Source organism: Bison bison, unplaced genomic scaffold (genome assembly GCF_000754665.1).
Source record: "Bison bison bison isolate TAMUID 2011002044 unplaced genomic scaffold, Bison_UMD1.0 scf7180017864377, whole genome shotgun sequence".
Taxonomy (NCBI): Eukaryota; Metazoa; Chordata; class Mammalia; order Artiodactyla; family Bovidae; genus Bison; species Bison bison.
Window position 1 is genome coordinate 5282508 of NW_011494949.1, and position 20620 is coordinate 5303127.

Sequence of the window (20620 nt, forward strand, 5' to 3'; positions counted from 1 at the left end):
TGGAACAGGACAAGGCAAGTCAACAGCCGTCTGACGCCGCCGCCGGTCACACGCGGCCCTGAGGGCAGGCCTCGGGAGGCTGAGGGGTGGCGGTGTGTGGCTGTGTCTCGCACGACTGTCCTTTCCACTCTGTGGTGGTGTCTGGGGGGTTGGAGTGGCCTGTCTCCTGATGCTTTCACGTGCTGAATGTGTGGAACGTGAGCTCGGATTTGACCACATCGGCTCTGCTGTTCTTCCAAGTCTTCCAGCCAGTTGCCTGGCTCCTCCAGGCCTGTGTCCTCAGTCAGCGTCTCTGCACCTCTGTGCTCTGCTCTTACCCACAGCGCTGAGCTGCAGGGGAGCCTGTGTTCCTGGTGCTGGGGTGGGCTGACTGCTCACCGACGGACGGGTGACCCAGGGGTGTGTGCAGCCTCCCGGCAGGTGCTGGGGGTGAGGGCTGACGTCCTCGATAGCAGGAGGGTCCCTGGCGTGGTCACTCACCTGGCACGTCTGGTCATGCTGATGACCGTGCTGAGCTCGGGGAATTGTGGCTCACAGCTCTCACGACGTGCCATCTGAGCCGCTGGAAGGGTTGCGGGAAAAGGCTCAGGATGTCGTTGGCTCTCAGTCATTGTTGAGATGATTAGAAGCTTTACCCCCTAAGTCTTGGAAATTTGATTGCTGTTTTGGTAAAATTACTGCATTTCAGTGTGGTGTGACTTACTACCTTTTCTGATTGACTAAAAACTGGACTCATGGCTTAAGCAGTAGCAGCTTGGGGTGATGTTTTGTTTCGAAAATTAGACATGGTGGGCTCCAAGTTAGGTCCCCGGTCAGTGGTGGCCTCGTCGACACTGCCGATGTGCCGTGAACAAGGGTGTTGAGGGTTTGTCTCTTGCTCCGACCTGTCTGGGCTTTCAGTGGCTTCATGTCACTTGTAAACTGAGTCCTAGGACTGTCAGTGCAGGTGAGCTGTGGGGAGGTGATCCTGCGGGCGAGAGAGCCACAGCTGGCTGTGAGCTGAGTTGGTGGAGGACGAGATGTCAGCCGTCTGGCCTCACCTTCGTGGCTAGGCACCAGATGGCTCCGTCAAGTCGTGCCTGCTCTCAGGTGGACTGTCTTGCTCACTATTGAGCTGATGTTGATATTATTAATGAATGAATTTCACTTTATCTTCTTTTCCTTGCTGCTGCTGCTAAGTCGCTTCAGTGTCGACTCTGTGCGACCCCATAGACGGCAGCCTACCAGGCTCCCCCGTCCCTGGGATTCTCCAGGCAAGAACACTGGAGTGGGTTGCCATTTCCTTCTCCAATGCATGAAAGTGAAAGGTGAAAGTGAAGTTGCTCAGTCATGTCTGACTCGTAGCGACCCCATGAACTACAGCCTACCAGACTCCTCCATCCATGGGGTTTTCCAGGCAAGAGTACTGGAGTGGGTTGCCATTGCCTTTTCCTTACTAGTAATCAAACTTGGAAGGGAACCAAGTAGATTTGACTTGATACATAATTTCTGGGAGTAGGTTATTTGCTCCCTTATCTTTAATCCTGCAAAGTAACTGAGGGTGACATGTCTTCCTTCCAGCAGAACGATGACCCTACGTTGCCCCCCCAGGGGACTGGCAGAGGAGTGACTCTGGGGGCTGGGGTACGAGGTGGCTTTCGGACCCCGCCAGTCTCTCCTCAAACCACTGCTTTTTATTTTATATCTTTGTTAGAAACGATGGAGTAGGGGAGGGCTGAACTGACTGGTGTCCCTCACACCTTGGTCGCTGGCTCCCGAGTTGTGGCCTGGGCCCTTGTTGCCGATCTGGGGCGTTGTCTCAGTGGGTCGGGCAGACCTGGCCGCTGAGACTCGGGCCTGCCAGGCTCCTGAGGTCAGGTGTCTTCTCCTGGCCTGGCCTGTCTCAGAGCCCACCGTGAGGGCACCCCTGGGCCTGGAGCACACCCGGCTGAGGTGAGACCCCTGGGTAACTGGGGTCCCTGTCGTGCCTCCGTTGGGAGCACCCTTCACCTTCTCAGTTTCTTAACGTCAAGTCACTGAGACGTTTCTTTGGGATAAGACGTTAGATGCCAGTCAGAAGCTTTGGTGCAATGCACTCGTGTTACTCTGGGGTGCTGAACCATACTGCCTCCCCACAGAGGGGTCATCTCACCCTGTACTCTCAAGAGGAAACAAGAAACCGGATTTTAAGTGGCCAGTGATAGCTTTTGTGTCACGCTGATCTGATAACAGAACGAGCCGTGTGGTTGCATCTAATGGTAACTCCAGTGTGTTTCTCTTTTGTCCGCTAGACTTCACGAGGAAATAATTGACTTTTATAACTTCATGTCCCCTTGTCCTGAAGAAGCTGCCATGAGAAGAGAAGTGGTGAGGAGGATCGAGACCGTGGTTAAGGACCTCTGGCCGACGGCCGATGTGGGTATACGCGCCGTGCCGTGTCACTGCGGACATCCTGTCTGCGGGCCTGTGCAGACCTGGCGGGCTGAGCCCCCTGCTGCAGTGCTGGGAGGGCGGCGGCCTCACCTGGAGCTTGTTAGAGACGCACATGCCCCTGCCGAGGGGGACCCCGGGAACCCGGGCTGGGGGTAGGGCTCTCCTCAGCTCGCCACCCCCCACCCCCCACCCCCACTGGTGGTTCTGAGTTTCTGACGTCTTCAAGTGTGAAGACTGTCTGCCTTGGGGAATTCTTTTTTGGAATCTTGTGATTATTTTCCTTGTTTGTAATTTACCCTAAGATAAGTTTACCCTTTCCCGCATCAGACTTCGTAGCAGGGTTCCATTGTGTGAATCCTGGAAGTGTTTGCTTGCAAACTGCTTCCCCAGTGAGTGAACCACATGTGCTCTTGGAGGCGCTCCATGGGCCCTGGGCATGTGGGGGGCAGTGGGAGATGGCCCTCTGGTGCCCTGGTGTCCTCGTCCCTGCCGCAGCAGTTTCATCCCTGCCCTTGGGTGCCCTGGGACAGAGCGCTGTGCTGTCCACAGCCTGGAGACCAGCGCTATGCGGCTGTGGGCGTCCGCAAGGGGCTGTTTCGTTCTTTGATTCTGAGCTTTGGAGAATTCCTTTTGGGGCAGGCTTTTAACTTAAGGCTTGAGAGGATGCTGTCCGGTCAGCGGGGCCCCGGGCAGGAGCCGAGTGAGCAGTGGTGGCGGGCGCTGCCCGCTCGTCCCGGGTCTGAGCGGTGCCCTCTGTTGCAGGTGCAGATATTCGGCAGCTTCAGCACAGGTCTCTACCTTCCCACCAGGTGAGCGCCCACTCCGCACAAATGAGGGTGTGGTGGACGAAGCTGGGGCCAGGGGGTGGCATCTTTGTGCGTGCTGAAGGCTGAAAGCAGCTTTCTTGTGTGCAATTCTGAGACTGGAAATGTAAGCTAAAGGAGAAAGCCACAGAGCACAGGGGGAAAATTGCAGGAAGCAAACATTTACTTTACTGTTATGATCATTGATTGCTTTGCCTTTTTCCTCTTGCACTTACTGGGATGGGCTGCAGAGAAGATGAGAAAGGAGGGGATGGGGAAGATGGGAGCCGTGGAGCACATGCAGCAGAAACAGTCTGAGCTCTTTGGATGCTTTTGAAAAGTTGCTTTTACATCTTAATGAAACTTCAAGCAAAATTGCATTTGAATAGGATTTTGTGAGGATTTTTAATTGATAGAAAACATCAAACAGGTGTTTGCATTTTAAAGCCACTCTCCAGCGTTTCCTCATAAAGGGTTTTTTAATGTTTAGTTTTACGTGCATCATTTTATTAAAAACTTGCATTCTGCTAAGCCAGTTTAATCCTCAGAGACTAAAGAGGCTGCAGCCTCAGGATTTTTGGGGTGGCATTGGCGAGGCTGGTGGGGAGCTGGATCCACCACAGGTGTCCATATGGGAGGGCCAGGCCTCCGCAGTCCCCTTGTGGCGTGGCGAGTCGGTCAGCGTCTGCTCTCCACCTGTTACAAGTAGTTCACAAACTTCGTTTTCTCTCACTAAGAGGGAGAGGCTGGTGGGATGATGTCGGCCCTGGAAGCACTGTGGGCCTGCAGCCGGTGTGTTGCCATGCAGACAGGGGAGCAGGGGTTCACGCTCGCCTCTCTTCCGTCCAGTGACATCGACCTAGTGGTCTTTGGGAAGTGGGAGCGCCCCCCACTGCAGCTGCTGGAGCAGGCCCTGCGGAAGCACAACGTGGCTGAGCCGGGCTCCATCAAGGTCTTGGACAAGGCGACGGTGAGTGCCGCTGCTGGGTGCCCCATCCGAGCAGGGGGCGCACGGCCACCTGCCGGCAGCTGTGGGGATAGCTGACACGGTTTACAGCGGGGACTGGTTCTGTTTGAAGACTGCTCATGTGAATGTGCTCGTGGTGTTTTGTAGTTAGGGTTTCTAGCTGACGATATGTTTGGAGACCGTCTGAAGTGCACATTGTACTGCAAACACTGAACTCTGCAAACACTGAGCTCTTTGGATGCTGGTTAAAGCATGACTTTAAAGCATGACTCTTTAGTCGTGCACTAAAATATACGCTTGGGTCATCCTTTGTGAAGCCGTGCAAGGAGGGGATAATCATACCCGAAGCAGGGCACGTTCAGAGGCTGCCTCTGTGGAGAGTGGGGCCCAGTGATCAAACCACGGCATTTATTACGTAGAAAAAGTTACCATTTGCCAAGTTACACTTCAGAAAGAAAAACTTGCCTGGTCCTTTCTTGTTCCAAAAATGTCCACATATGAAAAAACATACTTCCCTCAGGCAGAAGGTGGATGACCAGGCCTCTCTGGTGTGTGTGTCAGGGTCTGTCCAAACCCAGAGCTCTGCACAGCCTAGGAGCCCTGTGTCACCGGCCTGCTCCCTGATGCTCCTCAGTTTTGGCCCCGCCCCTCCGTGGCCCCACCCCCTCTGTGGCTCTGTCCCTCCTGCCGGGTGGCTGCTGGCCTCTGAGCAGGCATCGGTGTTTACATACAGAGCAGCCAAGGGGGCTCAGCCTGACTGTCCTGAGCAGCCCCCAGAATGTGAGTTTGGCAGTGTTACTACTAGTTTCCAGGATCGGGGGTTTAGCCTATGAGTATGGGGTGTGTGTGTGTAAACTCCTTTTGTGTTTAAGGAGAAAACCCTCTGTATAAATTGGGAAACATTTTGATACCTGACCATAAACAATGTTGCCTATTAAAGCAAGTTCCCTAAATTAAATCTCTGCAGGTACCAATTATAAAACTCACAGACCAGGAAACAGAAGTTAAAGTCGACATCAGCTTTAACATGGAGACCGGGGTGCGGGCAGCGGAGTTCATCAAGAATTACATGAAGGTGCTGTCAACGCAAGTTAGCACGATGCAGATAAGGGGCTTGTTAAGTTGGCTGACGTTTCCCTTATAAATGTTGAAACCTTTAAACTAACGATAATCTTTAATGAGAAAGACAGTTACAGATGGATTTACGTTAGAGTGTTATTTCTTTGGAATTACATAGCTGTTTCGCAGCTTTGCCTTCCTTTCCTAATAATTTTATACACTTGCGCATCATTATAGAGATCCTTCTAGTTATTACACAGTGGCCATCCCTGCAGCTCATTGTGCCTGATTTGCAAGTTGAGTACATCACAGTGGAGCGTAGGTTTGCTTTCTCTGGGGTTGCGGGGAGGTCTCAGTGCCTCAGGATGGGAGGTGTTCCTCGAGTTGAGGGACTCTGGACTCTGACCAGGTGTGTGGTGCAGTTAAGTGGAGCATCCTTCCCCGTTCAGAGAGCTGCGTTGTCTGGACCCTGCCTCTGCCCCCAGTTTGAGGCCTCGCTCCTCGGGAGCCGCTCACTCTGCAGTCAGGCTGGTCCGCAGAGTCCCCTCTGCTCCAGCAGAGCTGGAAGCGCGGCGGAGGTGGCTGAGCCCCCGCACCCCTCCACAGATCCAGTCGCCCTGCTCTCCACCCTTGTCCTTCGTTTGGCAGTGTTGCGTCCTGCTGGCCTCCTGCCTCGTGAGCTGCCCACCCCGCTGCTTGTCTCATGGGTGCCCCTGAGTGTGGGCGTTTTGCCTGCTGGTTCTGGGACGTTCCCTCGCCCACGGCTGCACCCACAGAGCCCTGTGCTCAGCGCCTGAGAGGGGGCAGAGACTTGGAGGAAGCACCCGTTCACTCCCTGCGCCACTGGGCCTGGGGTCTCCATGCAGGACCCCCGCCTCAGCCGCGCTAAACCATCATCTGGGGAGGGGCCCCCAGCAGGGCCCTAGTGAGCCCCTCATGGATCTCTTCTCAGGCCCCCATGGGGTGAGGAGGCCTGGTCTCCTCAAGCCTCCCGAGGAGCAGGACGAGGAAGTGAGCTTCTTGTCCGCACGTGGAGTCTGCCCAGTGTGGACTCTTCAAAGCCACAGTAAATAACCAGATGCTGTCTTTCTTTTGGAATTTGCAGAAATATTCGTTGCTGCCTTACTTGATTTTAGTACTGAAACAGTTCCTCCTGCAGAGGGACCTGAATGAAGTTTTTACAGGCGGGATTAGCTCGTACAGCCTCATTTTAATGGCCATTAGCTTTCTGCAGGTGAGTACGCTTTGTCTCAAGAACCCTTGACCTTGAGGCTGACGTGGGGGTCGTTGTTCCCTGGTGTTCTGACCAGTTGCTTCTCGGCTTCCAGGTCTTTGCTGTCCCTGCCCAGCTCTGTTTTGATGTAGTAGAAATTGACTTCTAATCTTGATGATGAAACTGTTTTGATCAATACTTTTTTCCTTTGCATCTGTTTTTTTTGTGTCTGTTGTAACTGTTAGAGGGCTTATCTCATTTTATCAGTCAAGTATATATTGACCTAACCCTGAAGAAACATTATGTTCAGAAAAATTGAAAGACATGCCTTGAAAGACAGTGAAAACCTTTTCTTCGTTCTTGACTGTCGTTTATACTGAAAAATTTGTCTCAGAAAAAAAGTCAAGTCCCACATATGGGGAAAAAAAAAATAAGAGCTTTTTCCTGAGTGATGAAAAGTTGGTGTTTTGTTTTTATCTGTTGCCCGTATTTTGTTGAGTAGCGTGGAAAAACCTATCAGGAAACCTGAGTATTAAAGGCTGTGCCGCGCTGATGACCTGTCCTTACGCTGCGTTTCTAATGTGTGGTCTCTGCGTGAATCGAGGCACGATCGTGCCATTTACACTTGTCAGCCCCTCTGCTGTGTTCTGGCCGCACAGCGCTGCTCCTCTGTTCTGTGTCTGTGGTGGTGCTGAGGGTTTTGTGTTGAGACTTGTCTCGGTACCGTCGGCACTGCTGATGGTGGAGCGGCTGGGCCCAGCGCCCTGCACCCTGGGGTCTCCTTGGCGTGCCTCTAGGGGGGCCCCGTGAGGGCCCACGGGCAGGTGGGGCTCTCTCTGCTGCTCCTAGCTGCGCCTCCCTCACGCTGCCCTTAGAGCCCTTCTGCCCGAGGTGTCGGACCTTTTTTTTTTTTTTTTAGAACTAAGCATGAGCTGTGTCCTTAAGTTATTTCCTCCCGCTTACCTGAACTGTCCCGGCAGCCTTGTAGTGTGACCACTGCTCACTCTCGTGATGCCGGGTGCCCGGCTCAGTGACCCTGCGCAGGCCACCCGGGCCTGGGCAGGGCGGCCACTGTCAGCTCCACCCCCTTGGTGCCCAGCCCTTCCCACCTCTGCGCTGTGCCCACTGAGACGTCTGATCCATGCCGGGGCTCACGGAGGTCGTGGCTCACTTGCTTGGCCTGGGTAGCGCTCAGGCGGGGAAACAGGAGGGAGAAGGCCAGAGAGCAGCAGGACCACGGCGCTGAGCCTGCGTGAGGGCTCCTGAGCCCGGACACGCCTGCAGCCTAGGAGCCGCGCTTGCGCCACGGCCGCTGCACTCTGAGCGCTTTCAGCTGCCGTGCTTCTGCCGGGACTTGGACCCGATGGTCCTCTTCCCGACCGTCACTGTCCAGTAGCGCGGGTGGTGCTGTTTGCTGGGTCCAGTGGGCTGGCCGCATGTGCCCGCGGGGCACTGGTAGGACCAGCAAGCTGAATGTTCGGTTTAACTTGTTGAAATTCACAGCTCGAGGCCGTCACAGTGGGCCGTGCACTCAGATTCCTGAGCCTTTTAATGACACTCAGGAAGGTCAGTAGACAGGGGCTCAGCTTCAGAATAAATCCATTAGCTGCTGCAGGGACAGGTGGAGTGGAGCTGAGGCTGAGGCTAAGCTGTGTGCCGGCCAGTGAGGCGAGTTTGCCGTAAATGCTGGCACAGAGCTGGTGGCCGTTCAGTTAGGCCTTTGATTCTGAGCAGTGATGCTTTTCAGGCTCACACTGCCCCCTGCTGGTTGCATTTCAAAATGACGGAATTAATACTAGAATCTATAAATTTGCCTCCACCATCTAGGTGACTCTGAATTGTACAGAATATGGTCCACTCACCTACCACTGTTTGGGAATTTGGGGTTAATCAGATGTCTGTGTAGCAATGTGTGGCTTCTGAATTTCAAAGAATTGGAGTATAATTTAAAAATTCAGATGAGCAGATCTTTTTTCTCTTGAACACCCTTGGTTGACAAGCTATCCAGGCTCCGGTGATGCCTCCTGGCTGCCGGTGGTGGTGGTGGTGGTGGGTGGACGAGAGCCCCTGACTGCATCCTGGGCCAGCCGTCTGAGCTCACCGCGTGTGCAGTGTCTGCAGTGTCCAGAATCCACACAAACCGGGGGGCCTCGCTTTCACAGCTGCATCCGAGAATTGACGCCCGGAGAGCAGATGAGAACCTCGGGATGCTGCTTGTGGAATTTTTTGAACTCTATGGAAGAAATTTTAATTACTTGAAAACTGGTATTAGAATAAAAGAAGGAGGTGCCTATATCGCCAAAGAGGAGATCATGAAAGCCATGACCAGCGGGTACAGACCGTCGATGCTGTGCATTGAGGACCCCCTGCTGCCTGGTAAGGACCCTTGCTCTGCGCGGGCCCCCATCTGCAGGCACTGTGCTCTGGCCGCTGATGCCAGCCAGGGAGCATTCACAGGCGCCCAGCCACGGGCAGTCACTGGATCTCGTGTAGAGTCCTGCTGTACTACTGGGGTCAGGGCTGGCACGTCAGAATTCCTTGTTAATACTTCTAAATAACTTACTCTAAAGTTGCAACTTAGTTTGCTTTCTGTAATCAGAGTAATGTAGAAAGTGTGAATTAAGAAAAAAAATTCTGTTTTTTCTGAATAGAAATGTATTACCTGTCTGTCATAAAGCATCTGTTTCCCAGAAGCTTGTCACATAGAAAAGTGAAGTGTGCCATAATCCCCTCCCCTTTGCACGCTCTTCTCATATTTTCCCTGTGTGGATATTAACATCGAATATTGCCTCGTTATTGATTGGACGTGTGTGCTCAGTCCTGTTTGATTCTTTGTGACCCTATGGACTGTAGCCCACCAAGCTCCTCTGTTCATGGGATTCTCCAGGCAAGCATACTGGAGCAGTTGGCATCACATAACACAGACAACTTTGCCGCTTTCGGTTTTACTTAACGGTAAACCCGAGAGTCCTCTTCTGTGCGCAGAGGGAGATTCCGGTGTAAGACTGGCTCCTTGCAGAGCCCAGGTTAAGGTGCGTTTCCCGCACCTTTGCTGGCCGTCTTTGAAATCTTTGCCCACCTGATAAGGCCAGGCATGTCCATTTTCACTTCCTGTACTTTCTTTAATGATGGGTGAGGTGAAACGCATGGTTACTTGTCAGTCCCACAGGTGTCTGTGGGGGGTTATTGGGTGACACGCTGCTCTTTGTGGGTGATAAAGTCAGAGGCAGCAGGCGACAGGCTGGGTGGTGAGATGGTATGCTCCGGGTGCAGAGCCCCTGCGTGGTGTTTTGTGTGAGCTCACGCGCTTTGTCCGTCCGTCCGCTGCACTGTCCTCCCTGGTTTTGTAAGGTCCTCTGCGGTCAGGGAAGTCTTTCTTTGTTGACATGTTGTACTTCTGTCTCTTGCACCTGTATTTGGTATTTTTTATTATTTGTGTGTGTGCGTGTGTGCTAAGTCACTTTAGTCGTGTCTGACTCCTTCTGACCCCATGGACTGTAACCTGCCAGGCCCCTCTGTCCATGGGGTTCTCCAGGCAAGAATACTGGAGTGGGTTGCCATGTCCTCCTCCAGGGGATCTTCCCGACCCAGGGATCAAACCTGCATCTCTTTTATCTCCTTTATTGGCTGACAGGTACTTTAGCACTCACGACACTTGGGAAGCCTTTTGTCTCTTGCATTATATTTGGTATTTTTTTAATGTTTAGCTCCTGTATATGTTTTTCAACACCCTCAGATTTATGGTTTTTGTTTCGTGGCTCCTGGGCTATGACATTAATTTCTTGTCTTCTGAAAGACTCTCCTCTGTGGTCGCGTGGTCTGTGTGGCGCTTCCTCAGCGGTGCGTTTCCCTCCCCCAGGACAGGCCTCCAGCCCTGGTGTGTCTGCGTTTGGTCAGCTAAGTGGCCGGCAGTTCCTTTGTCTTCAGCGTTTGCTGAAATGTAATTGAAATAGGAAAACTCACACAGTTACTGAGCGGCTACATGATTAAACCTGGAAAAGAGAAAATGTTGGTGGTCAAGGATATGTTTCCTAAGAAAAACACCCCCACCTGAACTTGAGGAATGAGTTACATGTAAATTGAACTTGGAAAGTCTGCTGTTCCAGCAAAGTTCGCTCCTTACCTGGACTCCCTTAATGACTTCAGTGCGCTTCATTTTATTTGCTGTCTGCAAATGTGAGAAGCCGCACCTCTGACGCTGGCTGTCTCTTCTCAGGGAACGACGTGGGCCGGAGCTCCTACGGGGCCATGCAGGTGAAGCAGGTGTTCGACTACGCCTACATCGTCCTCAGCCACGCCGTGTCACCGCTCGCCCGGTCCTACCCCAACAGAGACTCCGAAAGGTACCCCGTCCTGGGGCCGCGGCCCCCGTCGTTTGCCTTCACGGAGTTTGCCGCCCTGTTTCAGGAGAACCTGAGAATGCTGGGAAAGGAAGGCCTTTCAGGGGCTCAGGGTGGTCATGGCGGTCAAGAGGTGAAAGGTTTTCATTTAGAGAGCTAGGATTTTCCCAGGGTATTAGTTTTTGGGGAGGTCATTTCTGGCTTTTAAAGCTGTAGAGTGTGATGCTTTTTTTCCGGCTGCCCTCAAGAGGTGGGTGTCCGGCCCTGAGGGATGCGTCCGGCCCCCAGGCCCCTCCCTGCACACCGGTCGGCCCTGAGGGACGCGTCCTGCCCCCACCCCCCTCCCTGCACACCGGTCCTTCATGCCCCTGTTTTGGGCGCTCACTTTTCCGGTGTGCACTTTTACTGGTGAGAAGTGTTTCTTCCTGACCGCAGATTACGCGCCCGTGGAGGTGGGGCTGGGATGGAGGGACAAGCTGAGGGGAAGTGAGAGGCAGGGGCGATGACTGTCATAGGAGATTGCTGAAGCTGGGCCAGTACGCCGTCCTCAGAGGTTATGGAGGACGCAGACTCTGAGGCCAGCTCGGTGGTGGGGGCACAGGGTTCTGTGGCTTCTGTCCCCTGGGTGTCTGCGGGCAAAGCTTTGGGCCTGTTCTGGGCACTCTGTGTCCCCCGTGTGGTGGGAATGGGGCCCCTGTGGTCACTGGGGCTGGGGCCGGCTTCCCTACCTGGTGGGGACTTCAGCGGTCCTTTGTGGACAGATGGAGGTTCCAGGACTTGTGCTTCCCTGCCCCCACTTTTTACGTTCCGTGTAGGTTTGGATTCAAACAACAGAAGTCAGCCGTAAGATTACCTTAGCTTGCCCCAGCTTTCCCTTAGCAGAGTTCCGTGTTAGGATGTAAAGTGGCTATTGGATAGGACGGTCGGCTCCACGGCACGCTCTGTGCGGCACTCACACCCGCTTGCCTTTGCCCTTCCACAGCACCTTAGGGAGGATCATCAAGGTGACTCAGGAGGTGATCGACTACCGGACATGGATCAAGGAGAAGTGGGGCGGCAGGGTCCACGCGGCACCAGACCCCGGTGAGAGGCCCCCTCCCGCGGCTCTGCACGTCCTGACGCGCTCACGCAGCAGTGTCTGTCTTTTAGTAACAAACCATTCACACTAAGAAAGCAGCTTGTTTCTGTAAGAGTTTAAAGCTGTAAGGTTTAGGCCAGTGCTGTGCACACATGGAAGTTCTGAAGTTCCCAGGAACTGCATTGTAAGTGGAAGAAAGCAGGTGAAATTAATTTTAGTAGTCTGTTTTATTCAACTGAGTGCTCAGCATACTGTCATCTGAACGGGTAGTCAGCGCCCAAAGCTGTGGGTCTCTGGTGCCGTGTCCTCCGCGAGCGGTGCGTGTTCACACCTGAAGCGCCTCAGGGCCAGGCTCTGTAACTCACAGGTGGGGCTGCACACCGTGTTGTTTCGAACATAGTTGAGTGCACTCCAGTGGCTGAAATGTAACTTAAAAAATTGATTGACGTGAAGTGAAGTCAGGAGCTGGCTTTGTCAGCCTCACGCGCAGCGTCAGAGGCATAGTGGGGCCGCGGGCTGAGGAGCGTGACGGCTCCACCTTCCTCCCACAGACAACAGGGTGAAGACCGCAGAGCGGATGGGCACCTGCGAGGGGGACCAGCCTCCTCGACGAGACCCCGAGCCTCCCTTGGGCCCGCGCCTGACCCTGCCCCTGCCTGGCCCACAGCTCCGGTCATCCGGCTCGTCCGCCTCCTCCGTGTCCTCGCTCTCTGGCAGCGACATCGTGAGTGGCGTCCTTTGAGCCGGGGGGCTCCTGGGGGTCGTGGTGTACAAACTTATGGGGAGATAAGACCAGCAGTCGGGGTGTTTCAGCTGCAATTCCATGATGTTCTTCAGTTTTGACCTGACCGGGAGGAGCCCTGGGTGGGGCTGGTGGGGGGGCGCCCGCATTCTGGGACGCCTGTGGCCACTCCTGTCGCTCTGAGGGGCACGAGCCTCGGGTGCAGCCCTCCTCTTGTCCCCCCAGGACTCAGACACGCCGCCCTGCACCACGCCCAGCGTGTACCAGTTCAGCCTCCAGGCGCCCACCCCCCTGCTGGCCAGCCTGCCCGCCGCCCTGCCCATGGCGAGTGGCAAACCTCAGTCCACCACGTCCAGGACACTGGTCATGACAACCAACACGCAGGTATGCGGCTGGCTGGGCTCTTCCCAGTGACGGCCTGGGACCAGGTCCAAGGTGCTGTGCGCTGTAGGCCTGACTGACAGTGTTAGATTAGAGAGAGAACCTTCGACGTTCTTGGAACAGATATGTCTGTCCTGTAGGCCGTTCTCATCCTTGGTGGGTTGATAGAATGTGAGTCCTGTTGTCCCGCAGAAGTCCGTGTTCTTGAGCTTCACCATATGCTGTGTTTGCACCAGGGGACTCTGGGTGGGCCCAGAGCTGCTGCTTGACAAGGTCCACGTGGTCTTTCTGCAAGTGATGCTGGCGTTCAGCATGAGGCCGCTGTCCTGGGCTTGTGCTCAGAGGGCCCCTGGTGCCGTCCCTCGGCTGAGAAGGACACGGTCCTTGATTTTCTCAAAGAATCTCATTGTTTGCACTCTTACTCAGATTTGATACCAGCTTTGACTTCTCCGCGTCATTCACTACATACTATTTATAGAATTTTTTCCATTATAGTATGTTCTTTTTCAAAAAATTTAGACAAAATTAGTATACCCGTGTTGTTTTTAGAACCCGGGTGTTTTAAAAAGGTAGTTTTTAGAGGTAATTTTTGATGTTTTAGATTTGTAGTTACTTTCCAAATATACATCAACTCTATGTGTATGAAACTCATCACATTAATGCACTTCTGAAGTAGAGTCGGCTTTCACAAGCAGTTGTGATCTGAGCAGAAGGTGATGGGTATGCCCACGTGTCCCCACGTCTCTCTGTGATGCTGGGCTCCCCTTGTAGGTAGGGTGTTCTCAGGACACACCCCAGGCTAGGGGGGTGCGGAGGCAGCAGGCGCGGGACGCACAGTGATGGCCATCAGCAGAGCCCCCAGAATCTTTCACTGGTATATTAGCAAGCAAGAACCACAGAGGCAGTGCCTGCAGTGTGGACGAGGAGGCAGTGCCCGCACGTGGGCGAGGGCCGCGGAGGCAGTGCCCGCATGTGGGCGAGGGCCGCCACAGGCAGACTTGGGGCTGGCCTCTGCTCGGGCCCAGCTCCCTCGAGAGCCGTGTGCAGGTGCTGCTCGTGCACCTCCCGGGTGGCGTCAGGACCATGTGCTTCCTCTGGTCCTTTCTGTCACCTGTACAGATAGGCAAAAGCTAAGGCCACTCAAGGGATTTTTTTTTAAAAAGCAAAATATTTATTTATTTTACTTGGCTGCCCTGGGTCTTAGTTGTGACATGTGGGATCTAGCTCCCTGACCAGGGATTAAACCTGGGCCCCCAACCTTGGGAGCGTGGAGTCTGAGCCACTGGGCAACCCGGGAAGTTGTCATTTAAGGTTTAAGACAAAAAGCTCACTTTATCATTTTATCGCCAAACTGCAAATGTCACTTCCAGTGGGGGAAGTGACTGAGGGAAATCCCACTTGCAAACCCTCACGTGCATGGTCTCTTGAGTGCCTCACTCGTGTTGAAGTCTCCCAGATCAGGATGCAGTGGAGACTGAACAGCCAGGGCACAGAGCTGTCAGAGACCCTAGGAATGGGTTCTTCTCTGCGCCCCTGGGGGCACAGAGCTCCCACTGAAGAGAGGCCCTGGGTGGGAGGAAACGTGAGGAAGGGGTGCCATCCCTGAGGCCAGCTCCTGCCACAGCTGTTGCCCAGGAGGCCACAGCCACCCTCCTGAGGTCTCGGGGGTAATGCGGACAGTTCTAAGATGAGAGCAGAGAGGGTCTGGAAGAGCAGGGGAGGGGCTCCCGAGCCAGCACCTCTACCCTGATGGGAAGGTGCTGCAGAAATGGGAGGGGAGCGGAGGTGGGGGTCGTCCCATCTGCAGGCCTTCACTCCAGCTGGCCTGGGGCATCTTACCCCGCTTGACCCAGGGCGCTACCCCAAGACTCAAGGGACAGTTTCTCTGATAATTGTAGTTCTCTTGAATTTCATGGTCACCAAAACCTTATGGCTTGGGTGACTGGACATCCTTCATGTTGTCATTGTGCTTCAGAGCAGACTGTTGTGAGGTGGTAGGCAGACATAGACTGAGTCAGAGCTACTTAGGAGCCTATTGTGGTGTAGTCAGACTGAGGAGCCTGTTGTGAGGTTGTAGTCAGACCCACTGAGGAGCCTGTTGTGACGCAGTCAGACGGAGGCTGAGGGGCCTGTTGTGAGGTTGTAGTCAGACATAGACTGTGGAGTTTGTTGTAAGTTTGTAGTCAGAGACAGACTGAGGAGCCTGTTGTGAGGTTGCATTCAGACCCACTGAGGAGCCTGTTGTGAGGTTGTAGTCACACAGACTGAGGAGCCAGATGTGAGGTTGCAGTCACAGACTGAGGAACCAGTTGTGAGTGGGGCCCTTCTCGGGGCTCCTGGTAAGAGCGGTGTTGCGTGGGCACTCATGCTGTCTCTGGTCCTCTCCCCCAGACCAGGTTTACTATCCCGCCCCCGACGCTCGGCGTGGCCCCTGTACCCTGTAGACAGGCGGGCATCGAAGCTGCTCCGGCGCTGAAGGCCGTCCACCACGTGTCCTCCCCGGCCATCCCTTCTGCGTCCCCTAACCCGCTCTCCAGCCCCCACCTGTATCACAAGGTATGGCCCCAGTGCCCAGGGCTGGTCCCCCGCAGGCTGGCGGTCGGCCCGCACTGAGCACCTTTTCCACAGAGGGGGTCCACACATGCTCTTTGTTCTCAAGGGGCAGCTTGATCATTCAGCTTCGTATTTGCTTTCCCTGTGACAAGCAAAGCGTTAAATTATTTTAAAGTTTAGTGTAGTTTAATTCATTGAATTTGTTAGCATAAGAGTTAAGTTCGAAGTAAAGAATATTTTCCATTTTTTGTTAATTTCCACGGTAGGAACTTTGGTTTTCAGGAAGCAAATGATGAAGCAGGAACGATGACGCTGCCCACGGTGTCACCCCCTCACCACTGCACTGCCCCTGGTCTTGCTGCAGGCGCCCTGGACTGGGCCGGGCTTTCTGGTGCCCGGGGCCCTGGATCCACTGCCCTGGGGCCCTCTAAGTCATCCCTACACGTTAGAAATGCAGTTCAGGAAAAAGGCCTGGATGTCGGGAAGAGCCATGGCCGGGGTCCAGGCTCTTGGCCCGCGGGGGAAGTGGGGCTGCGGGTGGGGGTCAGTCCAGGCCGGCCTCGAGCCGCGTCCCTCTCGGTCCCCTCAGCAGCACAGCGGCATGAAGCTGTCCATGAAGGGCTCCCACAGCCACGGCCAAGGCAGCAGCTACAGCTCGGTGGGTACTGGCGGCGTGCGGCCTCCTGTGGGCAACCGGGGCCACCACCAGTACAACCGTACCGGCTGGAGGAGGAAAAAACACACACACACGAGGGACAGCCTGCCTGTCAGTCTCAGCAGGTAATGCTCCTGGCGGTGCCGCCCGGCCTGCCCCGCAGACTGCAGCCGGGCGGCCGCGGGGCCCCGGGACCGGAGACCAGCCCCGGCCGGCCACGCTGCATGTCCCCGTGTGGTGGTCACGTCCTCAAGAGCAGCTCCCTGTGTCGTCTGTGAAGCCTTATTAGACGTGGATGCTGTCTGCTGCCTCCCAGGCGCCTCCTTCAAGGCCGGAGCGGGTCTGCAGGAACCGGGGGCCGCGCGGGGTTGGGGCACCTCTCGGCACCATGCCTGCCCTGCGGGTTGGGTACTTTCATTTCACGTTGTTGGAGCAGCGGAGAGCGAACCCCATTATTTGTTGGGAGATCATCATTGTTTTACTGCCCTCACGTTTTGTTTCAAATTTCAGAACTGTTTTTCTATGTAAATATTGAAAACTTATGATTTGTGCAATAACTCAGATATTTTTTATTTAATTTCATATTTTCACATAAGTTATATTGAAGGGAGGAGGGAATTTTTTTAAACAAGCTTAGATCCTTTCCCGAGTTGCATTTTCTAAGTTGGGTTCATCGTGTCGGCTGGATGTCTGATGAGCGTTGTTGTGAACACCACGAATGAGGGGCTTGGGTAATTTTTATGTTCCTTCTTCAGGTCAGACGTGAGGCCTCTCAGCCTGTGGTGAAGGAGCCGAGTCCCTGCTCCCGCAGGGCTTCGGCTCCTAAACATTCTGACCAGCTGCCTGTCGGCTCTGCCGTCCGGCCTGTCTGTGGTCCTGCTCTGACCTCGGAGTTTTAATGTTTTGGGTTTGGTTCTTTTAAACTGTAGACAACAGACCCAGCATTTAAAGTGCCAGAGTATAACTTTCTACAGGGAGAAAAGGTCGTCACGTGATAAGATCTCAAGCGTGAACTGTGAAACGCTTCAGTTTTTAGTCACACAGCCTGTCATAATGGGTCTGGCGAGTGTCATCACAGACAATGGTACCCAGTTTTAGGAATGTGGAGAAAGGAGTTCTGTTGATTCCGTTGTGGAATCTGTAGCGGTATGCATTCGTTCTGTTAAGAGCAACTATAGGAGAAGTACTTGAGCTGCTTGGCGCGCCGTGGGGGGTTTTTAACACATCACTGGAGAGCACAGCCCAGTGTCGGGCCGGAGTGGCCGGCGCCCGACCCAAGAAGCATCCTCTGCAAGTGTGTTCTGCCACGACAACCACTGTCTCTGTTACCCATCCCGAACACCGGCGCAGCCACCCTGCCTCACCCTGAGTTTCCCGAGTGCCGCGGGTGTCCCGGGAGGTGGGCGCCTCTCCTGGGTCATCCGGTTCCCATTTTTAAGACGGGGTTCTGACCCTGCTACACTACAGGTGGGATGGTCTTTGAAGTCCACTAGCGAGAAGCGGGATGAGAAGCTTACTGCCATGACCCCGGTGGCGTGCAGAAGCGGGGCGTTCTCGAGGGCTCCGAGCGCTACACACCCCGCCATGTCTGTGGCCCCCGAAAGGCGGGCCTGGCCCGCTGGTGTGGAGAGGGGCCGACGTGCCTGCGGGCTCCCTGGGGGGCTCCCGAGCCAAGTAGCACAGTTTGTCTGCGGTTCGTGATGATCCAAGGTTATCAAAAATATTTAAAGATATTTAAATTGTGAACCTATTGATAAAGAAATATTTATAAAAACTGATACGTAGGCCTGTACTAATCTCTACGCATTAGCAATATTGACTGTAACCCCCCACTCAAGAAACGCGGCGGGGATGCAGGAGCACCGCCAGTGGCCCCAGGACGGAGCCCCAGGCCTGGGCGCCAGGCTCCAGCCCGTCACAGTGAGCGGATGAATTGGCCTGGCTCCCTGTGGCCACACGCCGCGGGCTGGCAACAAGATATATCATGTTTCGATTTTTTTTGTGCGTGGACAACAATGTGGAAGCTAAAATTGACATATTTTTATGTGAAGTTTTTCTATTCTTTGATTTTTAATAAACTTGGGAAACCAGGTGGTGGCTGTGTGTGTGCCTTTTCCTTTCAAGGCGGGGGCGGGCTGCCTTCTGCAGGCTTCGTTCTTGCCTTGTCCAAGGCCGGACAGCCAGTGATCATGTTGTCATTGGTTCATGAACTCAGAATCCAGTGAGGTTGCAGGCTGGCCATGGGAGAGTGAGCCCTGTCCCGGGCTAGGTGACAGGATGAGCTAGAGCCATTTATTGATGCTCTTTGTGTGTAGTTTCTGACAAGCCGATGTCCATGGCGCTTAACTTCCCATCAGAATCCTTTGTTCCACTTTTCTCTCTCGAGTCAACACTATACGACTTCAAAATAGCGCATTTGAAACCACAGAAAATCATAGTGTGGCTTAAAATGTAGCTTACGATTAGAACGTATAAGGAAATTTATGAAAATTCTCACTCCCTTGAGTTACTGAGCGCTGGCCTCAGCCCGAGGCCTCTGGCCCGATGCCCCAGAGCCATTGTGCATGGAGCTCGGCGCTGTCGGGCCGGTGTCGAGGGCCCTGTGTACCTTCACGTCCTTCCAGAGGAGGCTCCTTCTGAAGACGCTCTGAGCAGCAGCCTGCAGACACCAGGCCTGGCTCCTCAGGCACCCCCCTTGCTGTGAGGTCGCAGAAAGCCTCCGAGGGTAGCTGATGGCCCACGACCTCAGTGGAGAAGGGAGCTGGGGCTGGGGGTGCAGGATGTGTGCCAAGCTGCTGGAGTCGTGTCCCACTCTGTGACCCCGCCAGGCCCCTGCGCCCATGAGAAGATTCTCAGGAAGTGAAGGGTGACGGGTGCATGTTCCTGAGCAGGGTGCCTCGGATGGCCTTGGGCCAGGACTCGAGTGGCCTGGGGGAGCTGGGTGCGCTGGGTGCACAGGAGGCGGCCTGAGTAGGGTGCAGGAGCTAGCTGGAGGGGCAGAGGGAAGGTTCCTCTGCCCCTGTGGCCAGCTCTGGAGGGCAGGCTGGAGGAGGGCGTTGGGTGGTCCAGCTGAGAGGACAGCTGCTGGGTTTAAGAGGTAGGGATGGCCCGCAGGTGGAGCTGTAGGGCCGCCTGGAAGGCTCAGGGGCGGAAGGGGGTCTCTGCCCACAGCACTCTTTGCACCAGCGTGGACAGTGTGATTCCAGATGCCCGAGGCCTCCTGGAGGGGCAGGGACTCAGTAGGCGAGCCACGCTGGGAGCCTGGGGTGTGGGCTGTAGAGACTGCAGTCTCCTCAAGTATAAGCTGGGTCTCGGGGGGCTTAGGGACGGCGAGGGGGTGCCGGTGCTGTCTGACGGGGCCCTGCATTCTACTGGGACACCACGTGCTGGCGTCAGCCATCTGGAGGGCCCCCTCAGCTCGCTGCCCTGTGGCCTGGCCCCACAGCCTCAGTGTGACTCTCTGTTGGTTCACCACGTTGTCCTGGGCCCATTAGCACGGATTCCCAGGTTTCCAGATGCCCCTGTGCCCCGGTCCTGCACCCCCCGCCACCCACAGCTGGGTCTCCAGGATTTTGTCTGAATTGCTTTGGGATCTCAAGTGCCTTGTCTTACCCTGATTCGAGGGACCTGGTAGCTGGGCCCCAAGCTGCCTGTGTGCACAGGGTCAGTGACATTGGTAAATCGGAAGCGAGTGTATGTGTTTTTGTTTGTCATGCTGTGATGGGTTTTTTAAAAGTTTATTCTTTATAGTTGACACATTAATTGTAGGTATACAGGTATTCACCTGGGCTTCCCTGGTGGCTCAGATGGTAAAGTGTCTGCCTGCAGTGCAGGAGACCTGGGTTCCATCCCTGGGTCTGGAAGATTCCCCTGGAGGAGGGCATGGCCACTTACTCCAGTATTCTTGCCTGGAGAATCCCAAGGACAGAGGAGCCTGGTGGGTTGCAGTCCATGGGGTTGAAAAAGAGTCAGGCACGACCGAGTGACTGCCACACACATAGAACATTGTATTTTGGTATTTGTATAGCTTCCATGGACTGGGTTGCCATGCCCTCCTCCCGACCCAGGAATCATCCTGATCTGGGGACCGAACCCAGGTCTCCTGCATTGCAGGCAGATTCTTCACCGTCTGAGCCACCAGGGAAGCCCACTCCACTGTAAGTCACTATGAAATACTATCTGTGTTCACCGTGTGATGATCTGATGAAGCTTTGAGGAGGGTGTGATGCTTATATCCTTACACTTCAGAATTTGCAAAGCTTCTGCCAATCCTCAGGTCATTTAGATGACCAAAGGAAGCTGACTTAAAAGCTGACTTAAAAAAGGATAGTGGCTACCATGAAACACACACACAAAGTCCCAAAGACCCCATTCAGTTCAGTTCAGTCGCTCAGTCGTGTCCGACTCTTTGCGACCC

The 20620-nt window shown here is 54.5% G+C and overlaps 1 protein-coding gene across 2 annotated transcripts; it reads left to right on the forward strand.

Moving 5' to 3' along the window:
• Nucleotides 1-1380: 1380 nt before the first annotated feature.
• Nucleotides 1381-18297, forward strand: PAPD7 (PAP associated domain containing 7). 2 transcript variants are annotated; one of them, XM_010857121.1, is made up of 12 exons: nucleotides 1381-2394; nucleotides 3175-3221; nucleotides 4065-4185; nucleotides 5150-5257; nucleotides 6347-6475; nucleotides 8617-8830; nucleotides 10671-10797; nucleotides 11777-11877; nucleotides 12424-12596; nucleotides 12840-12998; nucleotides 15387-15551; nucleotides 16138-18297. In XM_010857121.1, the coding sequence occupies exons 1-12, from the start codon at nucleotides 2305-2307 to the stop codon at nucleotides 16330-16332; spliced, it is 1629 nt and encodes a 542-aa protein (XP_010855423.1). In that variant the 5' UTR covers nucleotides 1381-2304; the 3' UTR covers nucleotides 16333-18297. The 2 variants fall into 2 exon arrangements, with proteins under 2 accessions (XP_010855423.1, XP_010855424.1); XM_010857122.1 differs by having other exon boundaries at nucleotides 16141-18297.
• The last annotated feature ends 2323 nt before the right edge of the window (nucleotides 18298-20620 follow it).